We start from the raw sequence: 27,157 nt of genomic DNA on the forward strand, positions 1-27,157 counted from the left end.
TTCATGCTCAACTCCCTACACAATTTTGGGGAGAGTGCGTTCTTTCTGCCATTCATATCATCAATCGTCTTCCAACTCCACTTCTTTCTTTTCAAACTCCTTTTGAACGCCTTTACAATAAAATCCCTTCTTTTTCTCACCTTCAGACCATTGGTTGTTTAGCTTACGCTACAAATCCTCGTGTTGTCCATAAATTTTCTCCTCGTTCCATCAAGTGCATCTTCATTGGTTATCCTGCTGGGCAAAAAGCTTACAAATTGTTTGATTTGTCGACTCGACGAATCTTTACTAGTCGAGACGTCATCTTTCACGAAAACATTTTTCCTTATGCCTCTGTTGAGCCCAATTCAGTTTTCCCTACTTTGGGGACCACTTCAGGCCCAATTCCAACTTTAATCCCTGACCCAACTCCTTCTAACCGCCCTAACATTGAGTCTATTCCCAACGTTGACTCTCCAATCACAGATAATTCTCACACACCTTCGACCCCATCCCATCTTCCAGCCGTTCCACCACCTGCAATTTCTGAGATTGACCCCATACCAGACCAACCCGTACCAGCATCATCCTCGCCGGCACTCTCTCCGGCGCCTTCTACCCATTCCGATCTCCCAGCCACGTCTTCCTCTTCTTCCCAGTCCATCACCCCAGAACCTGTTGTCCCTTCTCCTACCCACAACTTTGACCTCGCGCCACCATCCTCTCCTCCTCCACCCCTTCGCACCTATGCTCACGGTCCCACAACCCCAGCACCACTAGACCCACTCACCCACTCATCGACTTCCGACAACCCCGCGTCCCATTCTCCTACACCAGCAACCCTTCCTTTGCCCGTGCCCGACCCACCCGTCGCCGAGCCCCTTCGTCGCTCCAACCGGACCACAGCTCCTCCGGTCAAATTCTGGGATTATATCGTCTCACAAGTCACACTTCCCCACTCCGATCAGTCATCCTCATTGTTTCCAGGTCCAACCAGAGGCACCCGTTATCCCCTCTGCAATTATGTTTCGTATCACCGATGTACGCCTGCACACCAATCTTTCGTTGCTATAATCAGTCAAACCACTGAGCCCTGTTCCTATTCTGAGGCTATCTCCTATCCGGCATGGCAAGAGGCGATGCAGTCTGAATTGCAAGCTCTCCAAGACAACCGAACCTGGACTCTCACTCCTCGTCCGATTGGTAAGACCCCAATTGATTGTCGATGGGTTTATAAAATTAAACATCGAGCTGATGGTTCCGTCGAGCGATACAAAGCTCGCTTAGTTGCCAAAGGATTTACACAGCTAGAGGGTGTTGATTATCAAGACACTTTTTCTCCCACTGCCAGGATTATCTCTGTTCGATGTCTCCTTGCTTTGGCAGCAGCTCATGGCTGGTCTCTTCACCAGTTGGACGTCAACAATGCTTTCTTGCACGGCGATCTTGAGGAAGAAATCTATATGTCTCCTCCGCCAGGGCTTCGGAGACAGGGGGAGGAACACTTAGTCTGCCAACTCCACAAGTTGTTGTATGGCCTAAAGCAGGCATCCCGTCAGTGGTTTGCCAAATTCTCAAAGGCTATTCAGTCTGCCGGATATGTACAATCAAGAGCTGACTACTCTTTGTTCACCAAGAAACACGGCAAGTCCTTTACTGCTCTCCTAATTTATGTTGATGATATTTTAATTACCGGAAATGATCCAGTGAGTATTGCTGCACTCAAGAATTTCCTCCATTCCCATTTTCGTATTAAAGATCTAGGAGACTTGAAATATTTTCTTGGTATTAAGGTCTCAACCTCTAGCAATGGGATCCTTTATCTCTCAACGTAAATATGCATTAGAAATTGTCAAGGATGCAGGGTTAATAGGCGCAGCCCCTGCTGATAGTCCTATGGAAAGAGGTTTAAAGTTGTCTGACAAAAGTGACTTGCTAAAAGATCCAGCTCGTTACAGAAGACTTGTTGGGAGATTAATATATCTTACAGTTTCGAGACCAGACATTACATATTCGGTACATGTACTAAGCAGGTTCATGCATCAGCCACGAAAGCTGCATATGGAAGCAGCTTTGCGTGTTGTCCGATATATTAAGAAGGCACCAGGTCAAGGATTGTTTTTTTCTTCTAAGAGTGATTTTAGATTGCGTGCTTTCTGTGATTCTGATTGGGCAGGTTGTCCAATTACTAGGAGATCCACCTCAGGTTATTGTGTCTTTCTTGGTCCCTCATTGGTTTCATGGAGATCAAAGCGACAGAAAACGGTTTCCCTCTCTTCAGCTGAAGCAGAATATCGAGCAATGACTGGTGCTTGTTGTGAACTCACATGGCTTCGATATCTTCTCAAGGATTTGGGAGTATTGCATCAAGAACCAGCCCTTCTATATTGTGATAATAAAGCAGCGCTGCACATTGCAGCAAATCCTGTCTTTCATGAGCGGACTCGACACATTGAAATGGATTGTCACTATATAAGAGATAAGATACAAGATGGATTTGTTGTCACGAAGTTTGTGGGTTCTACACATCAATTGGCGGACGTTTTCACCAAAGCTTTGGGAAAGGAAATCTTCATTCCTATGGTTGGCAAGTTGGGAGTTAGAGACATTCACTCTCCAACTTGAGGGGGAGTGTTAGGAAATCAATCATGTTAGGAAAGTAATCCTAAATATCCTCTGTATGATCTGTAGATATCCGTTACTTTTGTACTCCTTTATTATAGCTTGATTATAGGATAAGTGAGATTAGTTACCTTATGAATATAGGTTTGTACCCTCTATATGTAATCTGTATGTAATCGACAATGTATCAATGCAATATCATCTTTCTTTTTTTGACTTTGTCAAGGGGAACCCAAAGGCTTCCTAGGCCCAAGATAAACCCATTCGGCGCATGTGAAATGCTCAAACTGTACATTGCAGCACAGTGCCTGGACACTTTAACAGCTTCGGGGTTCGAACCTAGGTTGGGGAGCACACCCAACTAGGCAAGAACCACTAAGCCGCTTGCAGTGGTTATCAATGCAATATCATCTCTTCAGCCTATTGGTTTCTCATTCTTTCACTATGTAGGTTGCCTGTCAAAACTTTGATTCGATTCACTTGTGTGTCAAAACGTTGGCGTTCTATAATAATCTCTGATCCTCAGTTTGCTAAATCCCAACTCAAGCTAGCGTCTCAGCAGAAAGCCCTCTGTCATAGATTTCTAGTCAGCATCCTCTCTCTACTTGAAGCCCATATCCAGTGTCGATGCGACTTCTTAGAATCTTCAGTAAAAAAGGCAGCATTGTCCCAACTCCAGACTAAGTTTCGAACCTTAGATTTGGAAGCGCCCACTCAATTTGGAAATGCTTCTTCGGTCAAGATTCTCACCTCCCCATTTGAGGGGCTTGTCAGGCCAATGGCTACTTGCAATGGTTTGGTAATTCTAGGTGATGTCTGTTTGGCTCCAAAACCAGCTGGTGTGCAAACAGTCTCTTTTGGGCGAGTGGTTGCGCAGGCGTGCCAGCACCGCGGGGTGCAGTCGTTGGGGTAGTCCCGTGACCTGACTTCTTCTTCAAGCGCTGTGGACGAGGAGAGCACCAACCTCGTCACAGGGTTCTTTTCTTGCCTTCCGGAGAAGGACTTCTTGCCTTACGCGGGTAAGGGCTTTGGTTGTGGTCTCTTTGCGTTCACCAAATCGATACTCAACGTTGAGAGGCTGAGCAGAGCAATCACTGGGAAGTTTGAGAGAAGCACGGGTTCGCTAAAGCGTGACTTTAGCTTCGCTGGGTGCGAGGGCGTTACCCTTGCTTCGCTGGAAGTAACAGTGGCGGTTGTGCTCGCAGTCGGCTCCTGGGGAGACTGGGACTGGAAGTACGGTCGCCGGGTTGAACTGGTGAGGCTGACAGTCGGCTCGCGAGGAGACTAGGACTGGCGGGCGGTCACCGGGTTTCAACGAGGTTGAGGGTTTGCTCCGGGGAGGCTTTGTAATCGCTGGGATTGATTGATTTGAGCTAGAGCTCTTTTCTGTATTGTCTTTAGCCTCTATATATAGGCTATTGCAGATTCATTGTCCAAATAGGAATGAAATACTATATTTTAGGCCACAGTTATTGGCCTTGAATCAAATCAAAACTCTTAATAGTTTTGATATCTATCGTAAGCGATAATTAATGTTATCCGCCTCTGTCGTCGCTAGAATGTAGGCAAGTATCGGCCAGAGAAACATTTTGCCTTTTAGAATCCTAGACGTGATCGCTGGATGCGAGCAGTAGGATACGCACGTATTAAGTGCAAATATATCTTCGCGCCCTTCTAAGCGCTCAAATCTTCATGCAATTAATGATGATATCTCCTTATGAGATATGGGATAAGCAGCATCACGACCCAAGTCCATGTAATCCCATTTTGGGCCGCAAGTATCGGCCCACTGGCTCAGACCCACTAAAGGATTTTGCCAAACTTACTTTTGGGCTCAAACAATGTCATTGTACAAACTTGTCTATCTGGAACCCTTGAACTGCATTCTTCAGCAAAATACCTGATCCAGGTATTTGGGCAAAAATGACAACCAAGAATGGGAACAGAAGATGGGCAGTTTTTGTATGTTGTGGTTTTGGGTATGTGTCAGCAACTGATGACTACAAATTTGTTATTCTATTCCATGATTTACCTTTTTTGTTGGGTGTTCACATTTTCTCGGTGAGAGATAATTCATGGAAAATTGTTCAAGTCGCAGGCATTCACGACGACTGGATCTTCAGCAGCAAGGGGGTTCTTTCAAATGAAGTACTCCATTGGATCACTGAGAACAAAACTAATGAGCTAGTTATCTCTGCTTTCGATTTGGCTGAGGAGGAGTTCCATAAAGAGTCGTTGCTATTCCCTGCGGATGTAGACTGCAACATTTATGATCTAGACTACAACATTTGTAATCCGTGGAAGCGGATAGAACTGGGGTGTTTAGATGGATGCCTTTGCATACACTCTCTGAATACTAAAGCTGGTGGGGATATTGAAGTCTGGGTGATGAGAGAATACAGAGTACTTGAATCTTGGATCAAACTCTTTAAATTTACTGTAGACGATATTCCAGGTGTGTTTGTTTCACAAATTCCTTTGTTTCAATTTTTCGTTTCGGAAAGTGGTACTGCTTTCATCAATTCAGATTTCAAGGAGTTGGTCAGAATTGAATGCCACAAAGAAGAGAAGCCGGCTTTGAGTGGCCGGTATAAGATTGAGAAGTGGGAGCCCTTGAATTTAGGTTTATGGGAGCAGATTCTTGAAAGTTTTCAGAAGGAAAAGGAGGATGCAAAATTTTTTTCGGTGATGTTTTACGATGAAACTTTAGTTTCAGTTCCTGAATGATTATGGTGAAATTTGGACAAAGGAACGGGAAATCCAACAAGGCCGTGAAACTATCACCTGGTTCTGAATTGCTGTTGTTTCTGAATCAACCAATTTGGATTCCCCACCATTCACTCTCAACTGAGTAGCAAGCCTTGTGTTTTGTTTCTCTCTTTGTTCTGTTTTTTTTGTGTATTTGTATTTTGTTTGTAATTGAGTGACTTAAAACTCTCATGTATGAAGCATTATTACCACTGTTGATGCATGAAGATATTCTCTATTATTTATGCTGCAATCCGATTCGTTCCATTCTGGCTTCTTGGTCTTGTATGACCAATACTAATCTTAACCTCTTGTTACCTAATTATGAAACCAATACTCATTTTGGCTCACATGAGTTCCATCATCATCATCATCATCATCACCACCACCACCACCACCACCATCTTCTCCTTCTTCTTCTTCTACTTTTAAGCTTGGTATTACGTAGATAAATTCAAGTACAACAAACCCTTCAATATTTGACTCTCTGTGATATAATATCAGTTTTTTTTTAATATTTTTTTATATTAGAAATGACAATTTTTATCTCCACACCGTTCATTTGATAATATCAGTAAAATTTGAATCTGTGATATTCATGATATAGCTTATTTTAAATAACCAACACGTTACAATTCACTATATTAATTACTTAAAAAACATACTTCAGCAAATCAAGCGGCCAAAGTTATATCAAAGTGGGAATTTGTTCAAAATTGGAACTGGTTTACTCCTTGTTTTTTCTAGTCTTTTTCGACTTAATCCCTATCAACAAAATATAAAAAATAAAAAATAAAGCGAATTTAGAAGTACAGTATGTGAACAGTTAGGCCCAAACAAGAACACTGGTCCCTGAAAATGGAGGTGTTTCATCTTAGTTGAAGAAGAACCATGATCATAAAACTGGCCATGTGATTATATTGTTTTTGCAATCTTTTCCATTGGCTTCTGTTTCATTCGCCATATGCTTTTGATTTTGCAAAGGAGGCGATATGGCATTCAATTGTACCCCGAATCTCCTCCTGTGCCAAATCAAAAGCACTGTGGTTCTTGTAGTGTATATGCATGATTGCTGGAATTATTTCAAGTTGGAATCTTCAATAGCGTATATTTGAACTGAAATTTTGTCTCTAAAAATTTGAAGCACCATAAGATGTCACCCTTTGTGAAAACCCTAACCTGGGATTTTGATACTAGAACCTGAAGACCCTAACCCAAAATGTCACTTTTGGGTCCCTAATTGTCCATGGTAGTTATATCTTACTTGCATAATGTGGCAATGTGCTATTCTTTAATTTCCAACTTCCTTTGCATTGATCCTAGTTTGCTGTGCATCTCTTTTTCAGTCGGAATATTTATGAAAAGGGGCATTTTATATTACACCCAAATTTGATTACACCTATTAGATTAAACCCATCTATAATTTTTTTTAATATATACCCAAAACGTCCCTCCAACCTGAAATGGCATCGTGTTCTTGCTTTTGGCCGACATTGGTATAAATTCTGGAACTATATAAATAGAAAAAAATGATTGTACCTTTCTATTTACATTTAGGAATGATTGCTGCTGTTCTTATTGTTGTTTAATCTTACTTGAAAAAGCGTAAGTTTTCAAGATTTGGGGATCAAGTCATAAACTCGCAATCCTGATTATGTCATTCTTGTACTCTTTTCGCCAAGTCTTGAATCATTAGCTTTCCTTCTTAGGCGATGGGTATACTGAAAATACTGTTGGGTGCACTTAGAAGTCTTGGAAGAACTGTTCAGGCGGTGTCAACGTTTTTCTGAAAAGGAGAAAAAGGAAACATTTGATTAGACAATGGACATAAAAGCCCAGCCTATGCATAAGCCCGCTAGGGGTGCAATAGAAATCAAAAACAATATTCGGTCCAAACATAGAGGCCCAAAAAACATCACAACCTTGTATATTGTATAAAATGCAGGATTCATGTGGAATTGTAGAAAAGAAAGTAAAGGTAACCAAGAAGTTAGTAAAGTCCACAGCAAAGTTCTTCTTCATTTGAGTCAGTCAACCTCTCTGTCTTTATCAGCCTCTCTCAAGGTAATAATCATTTCAACAACCAAAAGTTTCTTTCAGTCATGATGATCCAAGTATTGGGATGATTTGATTTACTTGGTTCTGACTATTGTTGCAGTTATTATCTGGTTTTCCAATTCATCCTTGTTGTTTTGTTTGTTAGATTTTGATGGATACCAATATCAACAGTGATCAGAGGCCTCCACAGGGTGGAGAAGCCCCAGATGACACCGGCAATTGGAGGATGTACTTGATGCCAGATTCAAGACAAAGAGTTGTCAACAAGATGTAAGTATGTTTGGAAATTAATAACATAAGAAATACATTGTTTACTAAGAATTCAGTGTTGCTGTTAACAATCTCTATGCCTTTTTGGTCATTAACTTATTACATGTAATGGTTGCATGTAATGAATAGGCTTCTCAGTTTCTTTGATATCAAGAGGAATTAGACGAAACTAGAGGAAATTGTTGTGAGGTTTGAGAAAAAGACATATTGCTGCATAGCTCTTGAGATGCTAAACTTTCATGTTAAACATAAGAGTACTTTAATGTGCACATATACATTACACTTGTATTGTTTCTTTTCTTTTTTTGTTTTTTAATTTTCAACTCTCTTTGTGTCAAGGATAATGGCAAACTAGGTTTTCAATGGATCTATTATTCTAAAAGCATGTTACTTTGTTCATGCCATAAGAGTGTTTATGTGGGAAGCAGCCATTACTAGTAGAAGATCGATCCCTTTCAGTAGCTTTTTACATCAGAGACAGTTGAGTCATTAGTTTGTTGAACAGGGAAATCTCAATTGATTTCAATTAAAGAGGCACTAACTAAAAGAGTGCAGCTTGAGCGATATAATGGATATATAGCAGAAAATGAGTGGTTGTAGAATAAACTCAGATGATTCATATTTAAGTGGATGTATTTAAAATGCTAACTGAAAGAGTGCAGTTTGAGGGATATGATGAATCATACATCAGTCATTACCCTTTTTCTGAGACTACAAATTGTTATCGACTGCTTATGCCTTCTGTTCTGCTATGGACATTAAAGCTAAAAGAGGACATGGTTATTATCTTCTCCATTCTGGTTTTTGTATTTTTCTTTTTGGACAATTTAGTCCCTTGATGTCTATATTCTTCAGTCTAAATTTTTTGTTACAAAGTCCATCTCCGTTGATTTCTATGGTCATTGACTTACGAAATGTATTGCATGTAAAGATTTGAAACGTTGAAGATGCACCTCCCCTTCTCTGGCCAAGAGGGGTTACTTGAACTGAAGAGAATTGCTTTAAGGTTTGAGGAAAAGGTGTATGCTATTGCATCAAGCCAGGTACTTCCATAACTCTTGGGGTCGTAATGATTGTATGCTGCTTATACACTATGATATGTATTTCACTTGCATAGTGTACTACTGTTTATTTTTTAACTCTCTTTGTATTGAAGATGTATTATAGCTTCATATATAACCTTAGTTTTGTGCGAATCTCTTTTTCCAGTCAGATTATCTACGAAAAATTTGTCTGAAGATGCTTACCATAGAGGGCAAGGAAGTTGCAACCAGTCCCCCCTCCAACCTGAAACGGCATCGTGTCCTTGCTTTTGAAACAGAGTATCAAGTTCTATAACTTGTCCTATTTGAAGTTGATAATATTACTGTACTTGTGAAATAAGCAGAAACCTCGGAGCTTCTGAAACTGTAGTAATTATTGTATAGTAGCACGAAACAAATCCTTTGCGGTTTGTAATATTTCTGGATATTGAAGTACTATAGAGCTATATGCAAACACGGTACTCGTATCCTTTTGGATATAAACTCTGACTGTATATATTGATGCATTGTACTGGAACTATGTATACATTAACAGTATGACTGTACAGATAGATTGTAGTAACAGTGATCATGCTATGCACCTGAACTACCGTACGGTAATGACTGAATTGTGACATTCCTCTAAGGCCTCAGTTTGTATCGAAGCACACTTTTCATTGTCAACTTGACACAATAATATCAAATCTCAGTAGTTATTCACTTTCCATTGAAACTTCTCAAACTTGTGTTGCTTTGTGACGCAGATTGTTGGGTTCGTTTATTTAGTGGATACCAATAATGAGAGGCCTCCTGAAATTGGAGAACCCTTGTTGGACACATTAGATTGGAGGAGTCAATTTCCGGTAACAATATGCAAGTATGGAGAGGAAGGATTAAACAAGAAATCTTGGACCTTGTAACAGCATGAGAGTTTACGTACTGGTTGTCTTTGCAGTAGAGAAAATTGGTTTTACATGCTTGTTACTGGAAACTGACACTTGGATCAAGTTTCATTTCTTTAACTTTGTGACCCAGAAGCAAGTTACTTGTTACCCTGTAGTAGCTTCTTATAGCAGCGATAGTTCTGTCACAATTTTGCTTTTGGCTCTGTCGTCGGTTGTTATAACCTGAACGCCGAAATGTAGAAGGCACTACCTAGCAATGAATTTACCATAAGATGGTTTATAGTTAAAGCATTTCTAAATGGAAATATTGTAGTTAGATTATGCCTTCTGGTCTGATATGCATGACGAAGTACAAGTGACTGCTGAGGTCTGGTTCCATGATAGTTTTAATGTAACATGTAGAAACTTAATGTAAACCAACTATCAATCCATAATTGATGCATCTGCAGAGAAACACCACTCCACCATTTCTTAAATAACTTCCATAGCCCATGACTCCTCATTGTATTTTTGTAACTTGATGATTTAAAGATTTAAAATTGGTACTCGAATAGGCTTCTTAACGATGAAAGTACTTTAATTTTTTTTATTTTTCTTATTGATCGATGACTTGAATGAAAATTACAATCTTAAAGGTGTCTAATATTAGCATTGAAATAAATTTATTCATACTAAAACCAGGACTAATTCCTTATACGTTAAGACAAGGAATCTATATTCTAAAGAAAACTTAAATTCTAATTAAAACTGGAAAATAAAACAATCCAAATACTAAAAACATGTAGACACACAGCTACTTTGACTTTGTTTCTTCTTCCTAGCAAGCTGTTCTTCAAACTTATCCGCAAGCTGTTCTGTGTCGCTACCAAAACTAAACAAGTAAATGAAGAGGCATATTTGCCCATGACCAATTACACAATGTCGGAAATTGTTGACTTGCTCATCTCATAACCATCGTTGGGGTAGTCTTCATCGGTAACAAATCTCTTCCAGTACCAATGCTGCTTCCAAACCCTGCTCATCTCTTCAATTGGGATCCCCTTTGTCTCGGGCAAGAAAAAGTACACGAAAACGGACATGACACACACGAAGAATGCGAAGAAGATGAAGAGCCCGAATTTCATGTGGCACAACATTGTCAAGAAGACTTGAGCCACAATGAAGGTGAAGATCATGTTGACTGAGACATTGACACTCTGAGCAGCTGATCGGATTTCCATGGGAAAGATTTCACTAGGGACTAGCCACCCTAGAGGACCCCATGACCAAGCAAACCCTGCTACATATGTGCAGATGAAAACTACCACAACAATTGCATACCACTTTGGCAAGTTACCGGCATTTCCATCCAATCCAAATTTTGCACCAATGCAAGCCGCCACAACTATTTGACATATCAACATTTGAGTTCCTCCCTCAAGGAAGAGCTTCCTCCTTCCCCACTTATCAACACCATACATCGAAACTATTGTTGCAGCAACATTAACAAGTCCGGTGATCACAGCCGATATGAGAGAAGCATCACTTCCGAAACCAATTGTGTTGAACAACACAGGAGCATAGAACATGATCACATTGATACCGGTAAGCTGCTGAAAGAATGGAATCAGAATTGCCATGCAAAGCTGGGGCCTGTACTTCCTCTGGAGCAGATTCTTCCATGGATCCTCTATCTTGTTGGACTCATCGCTAGCTATAACAAGGTCATTGAACTCCTCGCTGACATCATCAACACCGCGAATCCTCCGGAGTTGGGTCTTGGCCTCCTCGTGCTGGCCGCGCTCGATCATAGAGTTTGGTGTGTCTGGTAATATTAGGGAGCCAACGGTGATGATAAGGGCAGGGACCATTGCACCACCCAAACTCAAACGCCATCCCCAACCGCCCTCTATCTTGGCAAAGAAATAATTCAACAAATTGGCGACAAGGATACCAACTGTGATAGAAAGCTGGAAACAGATGTTGAGAGCTCCTCTGGACTTGGATGGCGCCATCTCAGACAAGTAGAGTGGCACAGACTGATTGGAGAATCCGATACCGAAACCGAGGAGTATCCGGCCAAGAATCAACATCCACACAGCATGCGCAGCGCCATTGATGATGGCGCCGGCGCAGAAGAGAACACCACCGAAGAACATGGACAATTTCCGGCCACACTTCCGAGTCACGGTGGCTGCCACAACTGAGGCCATGAGAGCAGCCAAGTATAAGGAAGACGTGAACATGGTCAACGTCTGACTGTCATACTGGCAGTACTGGTTGGTAGACTTGTCCAGCTGCTTCTTACGGTACACAGAAGGAAAGAACTTTTTCAGGAACGAGTCCATGGACGTTACACCACCGGAGATTCCAATGTCGTAGCCGAAAATCAGCCCTCCCATGGCGGCGATGATGCATGTTACCAGAACATAGCCAGTGAGTTTTCCGGCATACTCCTTGCCCCCACCTCTGGCAATACCTACGGCAGGCATTGTTGCTGCGCTTTTTTGAAACCTAAAGAAAGAACAAGCAAAAGAGTTTGAGACCCAGGAGTTGTTTTGCAAAACTTGGAAACCAACAAGAAGAAAAGTAATGAGAGCACAATAGGCAGAGACGAGAGAGGGAGATACAATGAGGTTTTGGACATGGGCGAGTAGGTGTATATATAGAAAAACTGAGAGTCTGAATCCAAAGCAGAAATGTAATCCTAATATGTTTCTGATATGTTTCCTTTTACACAACAAAAATGATTAAACCGGTAAGTAATCCTACTTGGGAATTGGATAAGGAGTCGGTGACAGTTTCGTCAATTTTACCGATGGGTAGTTTAGAATTAGGTATTTGCTAAGGTAAAAGAAATAAAAAGAAATCAAAATAAAGCTTTCGTATTGAATACGGTAACGCAGTCATTAATTGCGGTAAAGAAGAGAAGCCGTTCTGTAGCGGCCGATATAGGCTTGAGGCAGTGCCTGTGTGTAGGTTTCATTTTGACGTGACCAAGATATGATGAAACTCTGATATCGGTACCTTAGTGAATAGTGATTATAGCGAATCCTGTGGCATTAAGAGGCCTGGAAAACTAGGAAGCGGAAATGAAGAGGGATTGCTTTGTGCATTCAAATGCTGTGTTGTTTTTTTATGTTATAGCTATTGTAATTCGGATCAATATTTGATATGTTATTGACTATCAATCCTTGTATTTTGTTTCTCTCAATGTGAAATCTGGATGCAGTATTATTATAACTGCTTCTGCTTGTGCTGCATGGTGAACTGAAGGCTGTGTTTTATGATTGATTCTGGGTTCTCTCGATGATTTGCTCTAGAAAATCTCATTGACGTGAGTTGAAGATAAATTTTCTAGTTCAAACTAGTCTACAGCCATGTTACTGCATACAAAATCAGTTCAGTTGTGGATATTAAATCTGATACTGAGTTGCAATAAGCATCATGAACCATAGGAGCTGCAAACAAAAGTTGAGCAGATCTGCTAGTTTAGGATTATTGGCAGACTAGTTTTATAAAATGGGTGTACTCAAAGGAGTATTGGGTGCATTTAGAAGTCTAGGAAGCAAACAGGACTAAGGCACTGTGAATGACAGGCTGTCATTGACAGCGTACGAGCTACGTGTCAGACTGTCAGTTACTGATTGGCGCTAGGTCTGTATATCATTTCTCTCTGAGGTTTCTTTCTTCCTGAGTTTTCATCAGTTGAAGACTTGAAGAACCCTTACTTTTGTCATGAGAAGCCTATTTTCATTGGAATCATTGTTGTTGTTCTTGTTGTTTTGTAACTAAGACATTCAAAATGCCTATTATTGGTTGTTGTTCGACTGGAACTATTTCAAGTTGGATTCTTCAAACATCATAGTGTATATGCATGTGTATAGAAATTTTTTTATGATGTTTAATAATTTTTGCTTTTGGCCGACATTAGTATGACTTCTGGAACTAAATAAATAGAAAAAAGATGATTGTACTTTTCTATGTACATAATTCCATTAGAATGATTGTTGCTGTTCTTGTTGTTGTTTAATCTTACTTGAAGAAGCGTAAGTTTTCAAGATTATGTTTGGGGATCAAGCCATGAACTCGCCATCCTGATTTATGTCATTCTTGTACTCGTATCGCCAAGTCTTAATCATTAGCTTTCCTTCTTAGGCGTTGGGTGTCCTGAAAAATAGTGTTGGGTGTACTGAAAAGGCAAAAAGGAAACATTTGATTAAACAGTGGACATAAAAAACCCAGCCTATGCATATGCAGAAGTCCACTAGGGGTACAATAGATATTGGGTCCAAACATAGAAGCCCAGGAAACATTACAACCTTTGGTTAGTGCTAAATCCACAAGAAAATCCATGGTCCAGTCATTGTATATTTGCTAAAAAGCAGGATTCTTGTGGAATTATAGAAAAGAAGTAAAGGTAACCAAGAAGTTAGCTTCTTCTTCATTTGAGTCAGTCAACCTCTCTGTCTTCATTCCCCTGAGACTCAAGGTAATCATTTCAACAAGACAACAACCCAAAGTTCTTTCAGTCATGGTGATCCAAGTATTGGGATGTGAATTACTCTTGGTTCTGACTATTGTTGCAGTTTTTTTTTCTGGTTTTGCAACTCATCTTTGTTGTTTTGTTTGTTAGATTTTGATGGATACCAATATCAACACTGATCAGAGGCCTCCACAGGGTGGAGAAGCCTCGCATGACGCCGGCGATTGGAGGATGTACCTGACGCCAGATATAAGGCAAAGAATTGTCAACAAGATGTAAGTACTTTTGGAAAGTAAGAATTATTTTGTTCTCTAAGAATTCAATATGGCTGTTAAGAATCTGTATGCCTTCATGGTCAACTTATTACATGTAATGATTGGATGTACTGATTACGCATCTGAGTTTCTATGATATCAAGAGGAAGTAGACGAAACAGAGGAAATAGTTGTGAGGTTTGAGAAAAAGACATACTGCTGCATAGCTCTTGGGATCCTAAATTTTCATGTTAAACATAAGAGTACTTTAATGTGAACATATGGATTACACTTGTATTGTTTCTTTTATAATTTTCAACTTTCTTTGTGTCAAGGATAATGGCAAACTAAGTTTTTAATGGATCTGTTATTCTAAAAGCATGTTACTTTGTTCATGCCATAAGAGTGTTTATGTGGGAAGTACCCAGTACTAGTAGAAGATCGATGGTTCCCTTTCAGTAGCTTTTTATATCAGAGTCAGTTGGGTCATTACTCATTAGTTTGTTGAACAGGGCAAGCTAAATTAATTTCACTTGAAGAGGCACTAACTGAAAGAGTGCAGCTTGAGGGATATGATGGATATATATAGAGCAGAAAACTAGGGGTTGTATGATAAAATTAGATGATTCATATTTTTTGTACAGATTAATATTCAAGTGGATGTATTGAAAATACTAACCTTGAATCATATATCGGTCATTACCTTTTTTCTGAGTCTAGAAATTGTTATCAACTGCTTATGCCTTCTGTTCTGACATGGACATTAAAGCTGAAAAAGGACATGGTTATTATCTAGTCCATGCATTCTGGTTTTCATATTTTTCTTTTTGGTCAAGTTAGTCCATTGATTTCTATACTCTGCAGTCTAAATTTTTTGTTAAGAACTCCATCTCCGTTGATTTCTATGGTCATTGATTTAATTACTAAATGTTTTGAATGTGGAGACTTGATACGTTGAAGAGGCATCTCCCCTTCTCTGGCCAAGAGGGGTTGCTTGAACTGAAGAGAATTGCTTCAAGGTTTGAGGAAAAGGTGTATGCTACTGCATCAAGCCAGGTACTTCCATAACTCTTGGGGTCCTAATGATTGTATACTGCTTATACACTATGATATGTATTTCACTTGCATAGTGTGCTACTGTTTATTTTTCAACTCTCTTTGTATTGAAGATGTATTATAGCTTCATATATAATCTTAGTTTTGGGCGAATCTCTTTTTCCAGTCGGATTATCTACGAAAAATTTCTCTGAAGATGCTTACCATGGAGGCTGCGGAAGTTGCAACCAGTCCCCCCTCCAACCTGAAACGGCATCGTGTCCTTGCTTTTGAAACAGATTAATGCAAGTTCTGTAACTTGTGCTATTTGAAGTTGATAATATAGCTGTACTTGTGAAATAAGAAGAAAACTCGGAGCTTCTGAAATTGGAGTGATTATTGTATAATGGCACGAAACAATTCCTTAGCGGTTTGTAATATTTCTGAATATTGAAGTACTTTAGAGCTATATGCAAACACAGTACTTGTATCCTTATAGATATAAACTCTGACTGTTCATATCATGTCACCAAAAGCTGAGAAACATCTGAATTAACTGTATGTATTGATGCATTGTACTGGAATTATGTATGCATTAACAGTACGAGTGTATAGATAGATCGAAGTAAAAATGATCATGCTTTGCACTAGAACTACCCTTACTAAGAATGACTCGGTTGTGACATTCCTCTTAGGCCTCAGTTTGTATCAAAACACACTGCTCATTGTCAACTTCACAGAATAACATCAAATCTTAGCACTGAAATTTTCATTCGTATTTTTATTCTGGGTATAGTTTTTGCCAGACTTAATTTTACTGCCAATTTAGACTCTATTCTTTAGTTGCTCTTGCGCAGCTCTGGGAAAATCCCAAAAGCCAAAAATCAGGCCGGATTAATAACTGTGCCAACTCAACCTCCTCTTTACATATTTAATTTCCAGAGTTTACAACAGAAAGTGGCTGTCGACTATATACTAAAAAGACCTTGATTGTTCTGCATCCTATGCTTTTGCCTACTGTTTTCTATCTTCAAGTTGCCTCAAAGAACAGGTAATGTTTTCTTATTTTACTGCAATTTGCTCGTCAATTTATCTGTTGGATTATGCAATTCCACATTTAAGATTTTGGTACTTTTTGTTTTCCAAGTTTTCATCCCTTCTTCCTCAGGTTGCAGTCAAATTTTCAATTTTATGTTGAAAGCTTTCCTTTTGCATTTGGTAACTGAGGAATTGTATACCGCACAAAATCCTGCTTACAATTAGCTTAATGATGATCATCATTCAAAGTTAGCTGCTTGTGTACAATATTTTTGCATTCTTGGTAGTTGTTTCACTTTCCATCGAAACTTCTCAAACTTGTGTTGTTTTCTTATGCAGACTGTTGGATTGGTTGATTGAATGGATATCAATAATGAGAGGCCTCCAGAAGTTGGAGGACCCTTGTTGGACACATTAGACTGGAGAAGTCAATTTCCAGGAGATGCACTACCTAAAATTGTCAACAAGATACTTATATATGGGGGAAGGATTAAACAAAAATCTTGGACCTTGTAACATGAGAGTTTATTGGTTGTCTTTGCAGTAGAGAAAATTGGTTTTGCCATGTTTCTCAAACGAGCAGAGGTTTATTTGCACTGGGCCTCGCGCTCGAGCAGATTCATTCAATGTTAAAGTGCTCGAGCTCCCTGGCACTCAGTGAAATGAATATGAGGTACTTCAAGCTTCTAATTCTTACTTTTACTATTTACTTGATAATGCGCTTATTGTTTCAGTCCAAGGCCATACTTTGTGTGAACTAGAAATCAATACTGACTTTATTGTTTAAGTCGGTCTTTGTTTACTACTTGCTTTGTTTACATTTTTGCAAATTTACTTATTCAATAACTCTGATGAAATCTAGATGTAATTCGCTATTATTTTGTAGTACTGGTAATCAATGTTAATAAGATGTCAGCACCATACAGACTTTTTTTTTTCCCTCTCTTTTAAGAAACTAAAAGGACAAGCAGATACACCAGATCCAACACAGAGGAGTAGAAAAATTGGCAAAAAGAAGAACAACAAAGACAAACAGGAAAAAACAATAATTTCTGTTTTCTTTATGGACACTTTATAGCTTTAATGTTGTCCATGCTGGCTTTCATATTATATGTTCCATTGATTTCTGTTTTCTTCATTAAGAACTCCATCTCCATGCCTTTGATGGTCAATACTTACTAATTGTGTTGCATGCATGTAAAGTACAGACACGTTGAAGAGGCATTTTGGGATTACTCAAAATTAAGAGTTGGGCTGCAAGGTTTGTGGAAAAAGTGTATGCTACTGCATCAAGCCAGGTACTTTTGTAATTCTTGGATGCCTAATTGTTCATGTTACATATGTCTACAAAAGATTTCTTTGAAGATGCTCACAGTGGAGACTAAGGAACTTGCAGAAAAACCCCCCTCAAACCTGAAACAGCATCGTGTCCTTTCTTTTGAAACAAAGTAGTACAAGTTTTGCAACTTATTCTATTTGAAGTAGAAAATATGATTGTATTTGTGAGATAAGAAAACTCTGAATTTCTGAAAGGAGTGGTTACTGAACAATAGCAAGAAACAATTCCTTAGCTGTCTGTGCTATTCCTTAATAATTAACCACTCTAAAACCATTCACAAACACAATATTTGCATCCTTGATCAGGTATTTAGATACATACTATGACTGTTCATATCGTGTCACAGCTGTCACTGTATTCCCCTGGTTTAAGCAGACGGATATTATTTCTAGCTAGAAGATAATATCTTCTGGTTCATCTGTATCAAAAAAATTATTTTCTTGATCTAAACTTGGTTATATAACTGCAAGGATTAATCAAATACACAGAAGCAATTAGTAAATATGTGAAGCTTATCAGATTCAATCAGTCACATGTTATAGGAAAATGGAGAAAGCAAAAGTGTTTCATACAAAACCAAGAAATATATTATTTGTACAAAAAGTATCAACGGCATAGTGTACAAATGGTTTGCAGTATGGTACGTTCACTTTGTGTTATTAAATGCAGGAGAAGTCATGTATTGAAATCATTTCTGTTATTTCCATACCAACTGTAGGTCAGTAAACGTGCTATAATAATGACCATTGGACTAAAAGTACCAATACTAAAGAAAAATTGGCATCAGATGTATTGAAACAGCACTGCAGCATCAATCAATAGCAATGGATCTAAACACTAGATTATTTCCGCCTATATATGTGTGTGTGTGTGTGTGTGTGTTCTGAGTGTAGGTTGTTACAAGTCTACTTTTACTGCTATTTTACACTCTTACTCCTGTGCAACTGTAGTTACTCTAGTGCAGCTAATGGCATGGACAAAAGCAAAAATCCAAAAATCAGAGAACTACCAGGTGAGGTCTGACTATCCAAGTAAGTTATGGATAAAACAAAAGGTACCTATCTTATTTTCGGAGTTTACAATAGAAATTGGTTGTTCTTGATTGCTCTACATCCTAATCTTCTTTTTAATCTCCAAGTTATCAAGTCCCCTCAAAGAAATCGGTAATATTTTCTTATATACTTCATTTTACTTCATCTGCCTTTTTTTTCCTTCAAAGTAGACCGACTTTGTTAGGGCTTTTTTTTTTTTTTTTGGTATGTGAATTGCAGGCTTTGTTTTTGCCTATGAGAGCTGAGGCTGAATAAAATCCTGCTTAAGATTAGCTTAATGGATATATTGTCTGGTTAGCCTTTATATCATTCTTCAAAGTTAGCAACTTTTGTATGACATTTTTGGTAGGTTTTCATTTTTCATTGAAACTGCTAACTGCTAAGCAAACTTTGTTTTATTTTGTTACACAGATTTTCAGGTTTGTTTGATTTAATGGATACCAATAGTAGGAGGCCTCCTCAAGTCCAAGTACCCTCATCGGACACACTGGATTGTAGGAGTTGTTTTCAGCCAGATTCATGACGTAGAATTGTCAACAAGATGCAAGTATATACGCATGGGAAGAATCAAAGCTATAAACCATGCCCTCATACCATGAGGTTTTTTACTGGTTCCATATTACTTTGTACATGATTACATTTGTAGCAACTTAATCATGATTATGTTCTTTTAGGACAATACATATAATACACAAAGAATTGATGTGCTAAAGAGAAGCCCCTCCCATAGTCAAATGGGATCACCAGAACTCAAGAGGATCACTGTAACATTTGAGGAGAAGTTATAACTGTTGCCTCAGCCCTCAAGCCAGGTACCCTTCTGAGTCCTAATTTTTCTTTGAGCAAGAGATACATTACATATGAAACTGACTTTGCATGGATATTACTTACTACTTTTCATGACTCTTTGTATCGTGGGGATAAATAGCAAATGACATCTTTGTAATGGATCTCTTTTTCCAGTCAGAGTATCTACGAAAACTTTCTCTGAAGATGCTCGTCTGGGACACCAAGCTTTGTGGCCCCTCCAACCTGAAACGGCATCGTGTCGTTGCTTTTGGCCCAGATGAATAGAATTTCTGTAAGTTGTATATGATTGTACTTTTGAGGGATTACTGAACAATAGTAAGAAACAATTCCTGAGCTGCCTGCTGTAATATTCTTCAACAATTAAGTCAATATAGTTATACAGAGACACGATATTCATGTCCTTGTTCAGATCTTCAGATACACACTGACTGCATGTTACAGTAACCCACTGCTTTATATAAGCTGCAAACATAAACATCTACTTCTAGCTGATAACCTGCATTTTCTGGTTGATCAAAATGATTTAGTTGCTCAATACTGACCTTCTATCACGATATAAATGCATATATAATGACCAAGGATTCATCAACCAACGTAACCAATGAACTGAAAATGGCTTGATTATTGACCTTGCAAGGCTGCAGGTGCGAGTTATCTGTTCTTTTAATTTTGCAAAAGGTGGTGATTCGGCAATTGATCACCTAGCAAACGAATCAGGTTGCTTTTCTTGACCAGTGAGTGCACTATTTTGACTAGAAATCGAAACAGAGTGAACAAAGAAATCGAAAATGTGATATGATATGACATGAAATGTTAGTGTAACAACTTTTTGCTTCAAGGATTGTAAAATAAACTACTTTGAACCAATTAGATTCGCCTCTCAGTTTTTACAAGTAATACTAGATAGTGCTCCTTGCGCGATGCTGCGAGATCAATAAAAATGATTTTATGTGTGTATCTAAGAGATATCCCAACTTTGGGATATCCTCTAGAGGCAATACATCTCAGACCTTTAACATTATCTCATTTTCTTTCCAATAGTCTGTTGTGCAAACAATGAGATTTAACCTTAAGTTTCTTCAAGATTAGTCAAGAGCTACTACAACTTTCTCTGTACACTGCGCTTCTTGGGTCTTTAGCCACATGACTGCTTCAGTAGAAGAACAGGCCGACATCAGATTCTTGAATAACTTCAAAAAGTTAATACTAAAAAGCACCTGTGTATAACCAAATAATCTAACATCAGTACAAATATGGACCATGTGGTATGAAATTCTTGGAAATTAAAGGGGAAAACATAGGATATAAAAACAAATAACATCAAGTCCTTTACCTTGCATCTAGCGTTTTTGAAAATTATGCTGTTGGCATTGGGCAACTCATGAAATTGGTCCAACATTTTCTTTACGTCTACTATGGCTTTGCCAAATCATTGTGTTGATCAGCATTAAAGAAGCATTCACAACTTTTGGCATAAAAAATCAAGGCCTTCCAAACAGAATCACTACCGCATACAGTTCTTCCATTGCTCAAAATCCAGAGACAGTGCTTTCCATAGAATTGAACAACACCTACTCTATCTCCAGCTTGATCTAAAGCACTTCGGAACACTTCTTTTCCGCCATTTTGGTTGGTCAGCGATGTTCAGCTCAGGAACAGTAAATTATGCAACTGCATCAACGTAGACCAACTGTTTTTAAAATGGCATAGTCGAACTGCAGCATCACTATAGTATCAATTTATCAATTGCAAACCAAATACAATTGATAAGTTCCATAGTTACAAACTAAAAATAAATAAAAGTATCTTCTGAACATTACCAGAATTGGTAGATATGTTCCCCTACTTGGTTTGTTACTTCATGCCACCTCCTCTCAAATTTCTCCAGAACAATGTTGCCTTAAGGCCAAAAGTAGTGCTCCTGTATGTTTACGCAGGTAAAAATTTAATCAAAATCAACTTAAGCACCCAATTGCATAATATAAAAGTTCTATCAATAGATTACCAACCCTCTAAACCCTACGAAGTATCTAATCTTCAGACATAGCTTTACATGAAATAAAAAAATGCACATATGTAGCACACATCAAATACATAAGACTACCTTATACCAAAAGAAATTTCTACAAACAAAGAATACAGATTAGCCTCAATCTAAATGCGAAACAGATTCCAACTTTGCAGTGGCTAATCTAACCATTATTATATATTTACCATATAGCAAAAATCGATAGCAAAAGAAAATTGATAAACAATTTACATAAGAGCTTGTAAATCAAAAAGGAAAATATCGAATAACAAAAATAAGAGGTTTCTTCCTAGCTTCTGGGTGTGTGAACGAATGGCTGCCAAACAGATAGAAAAGCCAAACAGCACTGATTTCTAATGGGTATAATACACACAATTAGTCAAACTATATACTGCACATAATTGCATATACACGACCCTTCAGGCATGAGCATGGAGAAAAAGGAACCAATCAAATCAATGAATCAACACAAACATTATTGATGAAGAAAAATTACCAGCTAGGGAATCCTTGTGCTCCTACCAAATATTAGCCAACTGCAAGACAACCATAATAAACAGAAATCAGATAAATTGTTAGCAGAGTAGAGATATACCCATTAAAGAAAAATTTTAAATGAACAACAATTAGAGTGAAAAGACATCCTTAAGGTTGAATCTAAGATTGCAAATCTTTGTTTTTTTGGCATCGATTCAGCACAGTAAAGCAATTGTAAACCATCGAGACATGAAATTTCAATTCTTTGCTCATCCAATCATATGTCTTCCGTACTTTGAAACTTTTATACCCAGAATCATAGTAAAAGTGATGAGTAATTGTGAATAAAGATATTATTATACAGCATCCAAACCCAGAAGCAAAGAACATGAAGGCTACCTCAACAAATGAAGAACAAATTCAACAAAAATTACATGCAAGCAAAGACCAAAAAGAAAAATTCACCGATTTCTATAAACTGTCCAAGGAAAAATTCACCTGATGCTTTCGGCTAGTGAGTGGTTGTAATTCAATCCATGAGCATCCATTTATCAAAGGACCAAGCACCCGATATTGAGTTAGAGCCGGTTGGGAAGCTTCTAATCCTGATTGATGAGCCTCTCTTTCTTCCCATCGTCAAGAAACACCTGCAATCAATGATGAAATAAATACAATCACACTATTTCTTCACAACAGAAATATGAAACTTGACTTTAGATAGAGAACCTTCATAAGAGGAGCACAAAATTAAGCCTTCCTTTGACATTTTGCCCGGTACCTCTGACATTTGCTCGATCGTAACTCAAAATGAGCCATTTGTCGCTGAAAAGCCTAGGTCCAATTCGCACTCTTATTTTTTTGTTTCTGCGGACAATGGAGACAACCATTCTAGAGTATCTTTAAGACCTGAAAGAAATTCCGAATTAAACCACAAAAACAAACAATCTAAAACTTTAATCGATTAGAACAAACTGGACTTGAAAATCGATTACCCAGTTCCATCTTCGTCCTCCTCGATCTTCTCGTCCCTATGTTCTTCCTCCGTCTCAACCAAGCTTCTTATGAATATGTTTGTTTTTCAAGTTTCTAATCAAGCAGATAGGCGAGGAAACTTTAAGATCGGGATTACCTCTTAAAACCCAGAAGCCAAAAACTTAAAAAGATGAAAACTTTTAACATCGGGATTACCTTTTAAATGGTATAGTACGGATCGTCAGATTAGAGACCTTCATCGTCAAATCAAGAGAACAAATCGACTGCAGGCGAGTTTCACTTGAGCTATTGGAGTGTTGTAGTTAAAGCAAAAGAGCCTCTTCGCTCTCAGAGTCTCTTTCAACAGTCCCTTTCCTTCTTATCCGCATCACACTCTCTTCTCACCACTTTTACGGAAGTCAATCGTGGTTATACGGCCGTAGAAGAAAGAAGAAACCGATGGAAGCATCTAGTACCTAGGTCAATGGCAGCCTGAGATTGTGGGGGAAAAGCAAGGGCAAAATAGCCTTTTCGACACCCAATGAACAGGTGTGAACAGTAAGTTTGTCTTTCGTATATTTAGAATTGGCCTTGGGTGTAATGAGAGGATTGTTGGGTGTCATTTAGAAGTCTGGGGAGCGGTACTTGGGAGCAGTACCAAGTACCAAACTGTTTGATCAAAGGAAAGGAAACTTTTGATTAAACAATGGAAGCTCGCTAAGGTACAAACCGTACAATATAAACTAAACAGCCTTGGGTCCAAAATAAAGGCCCAAGAAACATCCTTCAATTAGTGCTCAATCCACAAGAAAAATCCATGGTCCAGTCCTTGTATATTTGGTAAGAAAGTGCGGTTATTGTCACTCGACTAACTATTTTCGTCACACTACAAGTTACTGATTTATTAAAAGATTAAAATATCTTAATATAAAATTACAACAAAGGACAATATCTTATTAAAAATTAAAATTTATTTTTTTATCATACCCTACAGAACACTCACTTAAACTTCATTATTAATCTCTTCATTAATCGTTAAATCCTAATGCTTTGTTTCTTAGCATTCATTCTCATGTTATACTAACATATTAAGAATTTGAGACACAGTGGAACCTAAATAGAAAAAGAATTTGAGTTAAAAATTTATATTAGAAAATGGTATTTTAGGTACTATAAATGGGTGAACTAAGTAGTAAACTTGAAATTAAAAAAGTATATGTAGGGTGAGAATACTCATAATAGAATATAAGATGAAAAAAGTAATTAGTATGGTGGCAATAGCAGCACGCCGTAATATTGGCCTTGGGTGTAATGAGAGGATTGTTGGGTGTCATTTAGAAGTCTGGGGAGCGGTACTTGGGAGCAGTACCAAGTACCAAACTGTTTGATCAAAGGAAAGGAAACTTTTGATTAAACAATGGAAGCTCGCTAAGGTACAAACCGTACAATATAAACTAAACAGCCTTAGGTCCAAAATAAAGGCCCAAGAAACATCCTTCAATTAGTGCTCAATCCACAAGAAAAATCCATGGTCCAGTCCTTGTATATTTGGTAAGAAAGTGCGGTTATTGTCACTCGACTAACTATTTTCGTCACACTACAAGTTACTGATTTATTAAAAGATTAAAATATCTTAATATAAAATTACAACAAAGGACAATATCTTATTAAAAATTAAAATTTATTTTTTTTATCATACCCTACAGAACACTCACTTAAACTTCATTATTAATTTCTTCATTAATCGTTAAATCCTAATGCTTTGTTTCTTAGCATTCATTCTCATGTTATACTAACATATTAAGAATTTGAGACACAGTGGAACCTAAATAGAAAAAGAATTTGAGTTAAAAATTTATATTAGAAAATGGTATTTTAGGTACTATAAATGGGTGAACTAAGTAGTAAACTTGAAATTAAAAAAGTATATGTAGGGTGAGAATACTCATAATAGAATATAAGATGAAAAAAGTAATTAGTATGGTGGCAATAGCAGCACGCCACCATCTTTGATGATATCCAATTGTGAACTAATCTCAATTGCACTTGAATGATCATGCAAATTCATATCATTAATGCTATCCGAATCTTCATTAGAGGACCTGGAACCTAGTAGGCTAGTAGGTTCAGATCGATTCCTTGTTGGGCTGCTAGGATTCTAAACTACCCTGTCACGGTGTCATCGACCCCTTATCCAATTCCAAGTAACGGAATACATTGTGGAAAGGTCAAACATATCAGAAACATGTTAGGATTACATTACTGCTTTGGATTCAGACTCTCAGTTTTTCTATATATACACCTACTGGCCCATGTCCAAAACCTCATTGTATCTTCCTCTCATCTCTGCCTATTGTGCTCTCATTACTTTCGTTCTTGTTCGTTTCTAAGTTTTGCAAAAAAAAAAAAACTCGGTTTCAAACCCTTTTCCTCGATCGAGTTCTTTCTTTGGGTTCGAAAAAGCGCAGGGATAATGCCTGCCGTAGGTATTGCCAGTGGCGGCGGCAAGGAGTATGCTGGAAAACTCACCGGTTATGTTCTGGTAACATGCATCATCGCCGCCATGCGAGGGTTGATTTTCGGCTACGACATTGGAATCTCCGGTGGTGTAACGTCCATGGACTCGTTCCTGAAAAAGTTCTTTCCTTCTGTGTACCGTAAGAAGGAGCTGGACAAGTCTACCAACCAGTACTGCCAGTATGACAGTCAGACGTTGACCATGTTCACGTCTTCCTTATACTTGGCTGCTCTCATGGCCTCAGTTGTGGCAGCCACCGTGACTCGGAAGTTTGGCCGGAAATTGTCCATGCTCTTCGGTGGTCTTCTCTTCTGCTCCGGCGCCATCATCAATGGCGCTGCCAAGGCTGTGTGGATGTTGATTCTTGGCCGGATACTCCTCGGTTTCGGTATCGGATTCTCCAATCAGTCTGTGCCACTCTACTTGTCTGAGATGGCGCCATCCAAGTCCAGAGGAGCTCTCAACATTGGTTTCCAGCTTTCTATCACAGTTGGTATCCTTGTCGCCAATTTGTTGAATTACTTCTTTGCCAAGATAGAGGGCGGTTGGGGATGGCGTTTGAGTTTGGGTGGTGCAATGGTCCCTGCCCTTATCATCACCATTGGCTCCCTAATCTTACCAGACACACCAAACTCTATGATCGAGCGCGGCCAGCACGAGGAGGCCAAGACCCAACTCCGGATGATTCGCGGTGTTGATGATGTCAGCGACGAGTTGAATGACCTTGTTATGGCTAGTGATGAGTCCAAGAAGATAGAAGATCCATGGAGGAATCTGCTCCAGAGGAAGTACAGGCCCCAACTTTGCATGGCAATTCTGATTCCATTCTTTCAGCAGCTTACCGGTATCAATGTGATCATGTTCTATGCTCCTGTGTTGTTCAACACAATTGGTTTCGGAAGTGATGCTTCTCTCATATCAGCTGTGATCACCGGACTTGTTAATGTTGCTGCAACAATCGTTTCGATGTATGGTGTTGATAAGTGGGGAAGAAGGAAACTCTTCCTTGAGGGAGGAACTCAAATGTTGATATGCCAAATAGTTGTGGCGGCTTTGCATTGGTGCAAAATTTGGATTGTTGTAGGAGAATAGAATTGTGTGTTATCATTGATAATAGGAGCCCTTTAAATAGGGAGTTACAAGGTACCCAAAAGGTAATAGAATCCAATTACAATTGAATACCTAAAACACATTCCTATTACAACTCTAAACCCTAGTTTGTAGAGGCACACATTATGTCGATATCCTTCAACACTCCCCCTTGTGCCGCTCAAACTTGGTGATGACGCTTTGATTGTTGCCTCGTTAAAAACCTTGCCAGGTAACAAAAACCCTGTGGGACAAAATTAACACTGGTCGAAGGACAAAAAGAGCACAACACGTCCTTCACTCTTCGAGATCGAACATGTAGACATCATGCCTCCCCCTGATGTCAATATCTCCCCCTGATTGCTACAATCATGGGAGTTCGGATAACTTTCTCAATCCGATGCTCTTCACATGTTTCTCGAAGGTGGATTTTGGTAACGACTTAGTAAATAAGTCCGCTACATTATCCTCTTAT

General features: G+C 38.7%; 3 protein-coding genes, 1 long non-coding RNA gene and 1 other non-coding gene across 15 annotated transcripts; 3 read left to right on the top strand and 2 right to left on the bottom strand.

The window, feature by feature from the left end:
* The first annotated feature begins 7,061 nt into the window (after positions 1–7,061).
* LOC112164221 (mediator of RNA polymerase II transcription subunit 15a) lies at positions 7,062–15,919 on the top strand. Its single transcript, XM_040506022.1, has 5 exons — positions 7,062–7,065; positions 7,295–7,413; positions 7,553–7,677; positions 8,609–8,720; positions 15,546–15,919. Exons 1-5 carry the CDS (start codon positions 7,062–7,064, stop codon positions 15,660–15,662), a joined length of 477 nt encoding a protein of 158 aa, XP_040361956.1. The 3' UTR covers positions 15,663–15,919.
* LOC112202539 (sugar carrier protein C) lies at positions 10,501–12,100 on the bottom strand. Its single transcript, XM_024343547.2, has one exon. The coding sequence runs from the start codon at positions 12,073–12,075 to the stop codon at positions 10,516–10,518; it is 1,560 nt and encodes a 519-aa protein (XP_024199315.1). The 5' UTR covers positions 12,076–12,100; the 3' UTR covers positions 10,501–10,515.
* A 1,803-nt stretch (positions 15,920–17,722) lies between the features above and the next one.
* On the top strand, positions 17,723–19,997 carry LOC112202541. Its single transcript, XR_005799114.1, has 3 exons — positions 17,723–19,387; positions 19,462–19,599; positions 19,751–19,997. It is a non-coding gene; the product is annotated as an uncharacterized LOC112202541 (transcript).
* Positions 19,998–20,434: 437 nt separating this feature from the next.
* Positions 20,435–23,515, bottom strand: LOC112202543. Of its 11 annotated transcripts, none has more exons than XR_005799109.1 (8): positions 23,292–23,514; positions 23,096–23,214; positions 22,830–23,009; positions 22,602–22,750; positions 22,123–22,162; positions 21,418–21,518; positions 20,931–21,268; positions 20,435–20,814 (listed from the first exon to the last, which is right to left on the bottom strand). It is a non-coding gene; the product is annotated as an uncharacterized LOC112202543 (long non-coding RNA). The 11 variants fall into 11 exon arrangements; XR_002937419.2 differs by having other exon boundaries at positions 22,882–23,009; positions 23,096–23,189; positions 23,292–23,513; XR_002937416.2 differs by having other exon boundaries at positions 23,096–23,189; positions 23,292–23,513.
* Positions 23,516–25,654: 2,139 nt separating this feature from the next.
* Positions 25,655–26,685, top strand: LOC112202540 (sugar carrier protein C-like). Its single transcript, XM_040506023.1, has one exon. The coding sequence runs from the start codon at positions 25,693–25,695 to the stop codon at positions 26,683–26,685; it is 993 nt and encodes a 330-aa protein (XP_040361957.1). The 5' UTR covers positions 25,655–25,692.
* Positions 26,686–27,157: the final 472 nt, after the last annotated feature.

Source organism: Rosa chinensis, chromosome 5 (genome assembly GCF_002994745.2).
Source record: "Rosa chinensis cultivar Old Blush chromosome 5, RchiOBHm-V2, whole genome shotgun sequence".
Classification (NCBI taxonomy): Eukaryota; Viridiplantae; Streptophyta; class Magnoliopsida; order Rosales; family Rosaceae; genus Rosa; species Rosa chinensis.

Coding starts and splice junctions, on each gene's coding strand:
- LOC112202540 (XM_040506023.1), top strand. CDS start 25,693: ATGGACTCGTTCCTGAAAAAGTTCTTTCCTTCTGTGTACCGTAAGAAG.
- LOC112164221 (XM_040506022.1), top strand. Junction 7,414..7,552: donor CTTTATCAGCCTCTCTCAAG/GTAATAATCATT, acceptor TTTGTTTGTTAG/ATTTTGATGGATACCAATAT. Junction 8,721..15,545: donor ATGCTATTGCATCAAGCCAG/GTACTTCCATAA, acceptor CTCTTTTTCCAG/TCGGATTATCTACGAAAAAT.
- LOC112202539 (XM_024343547.2), bottom strand. CDS start 12,075: ATGCCTGCCGTAGGTATTGCCAGAGGTGGGGGCAAGGAGTATGCCGGA.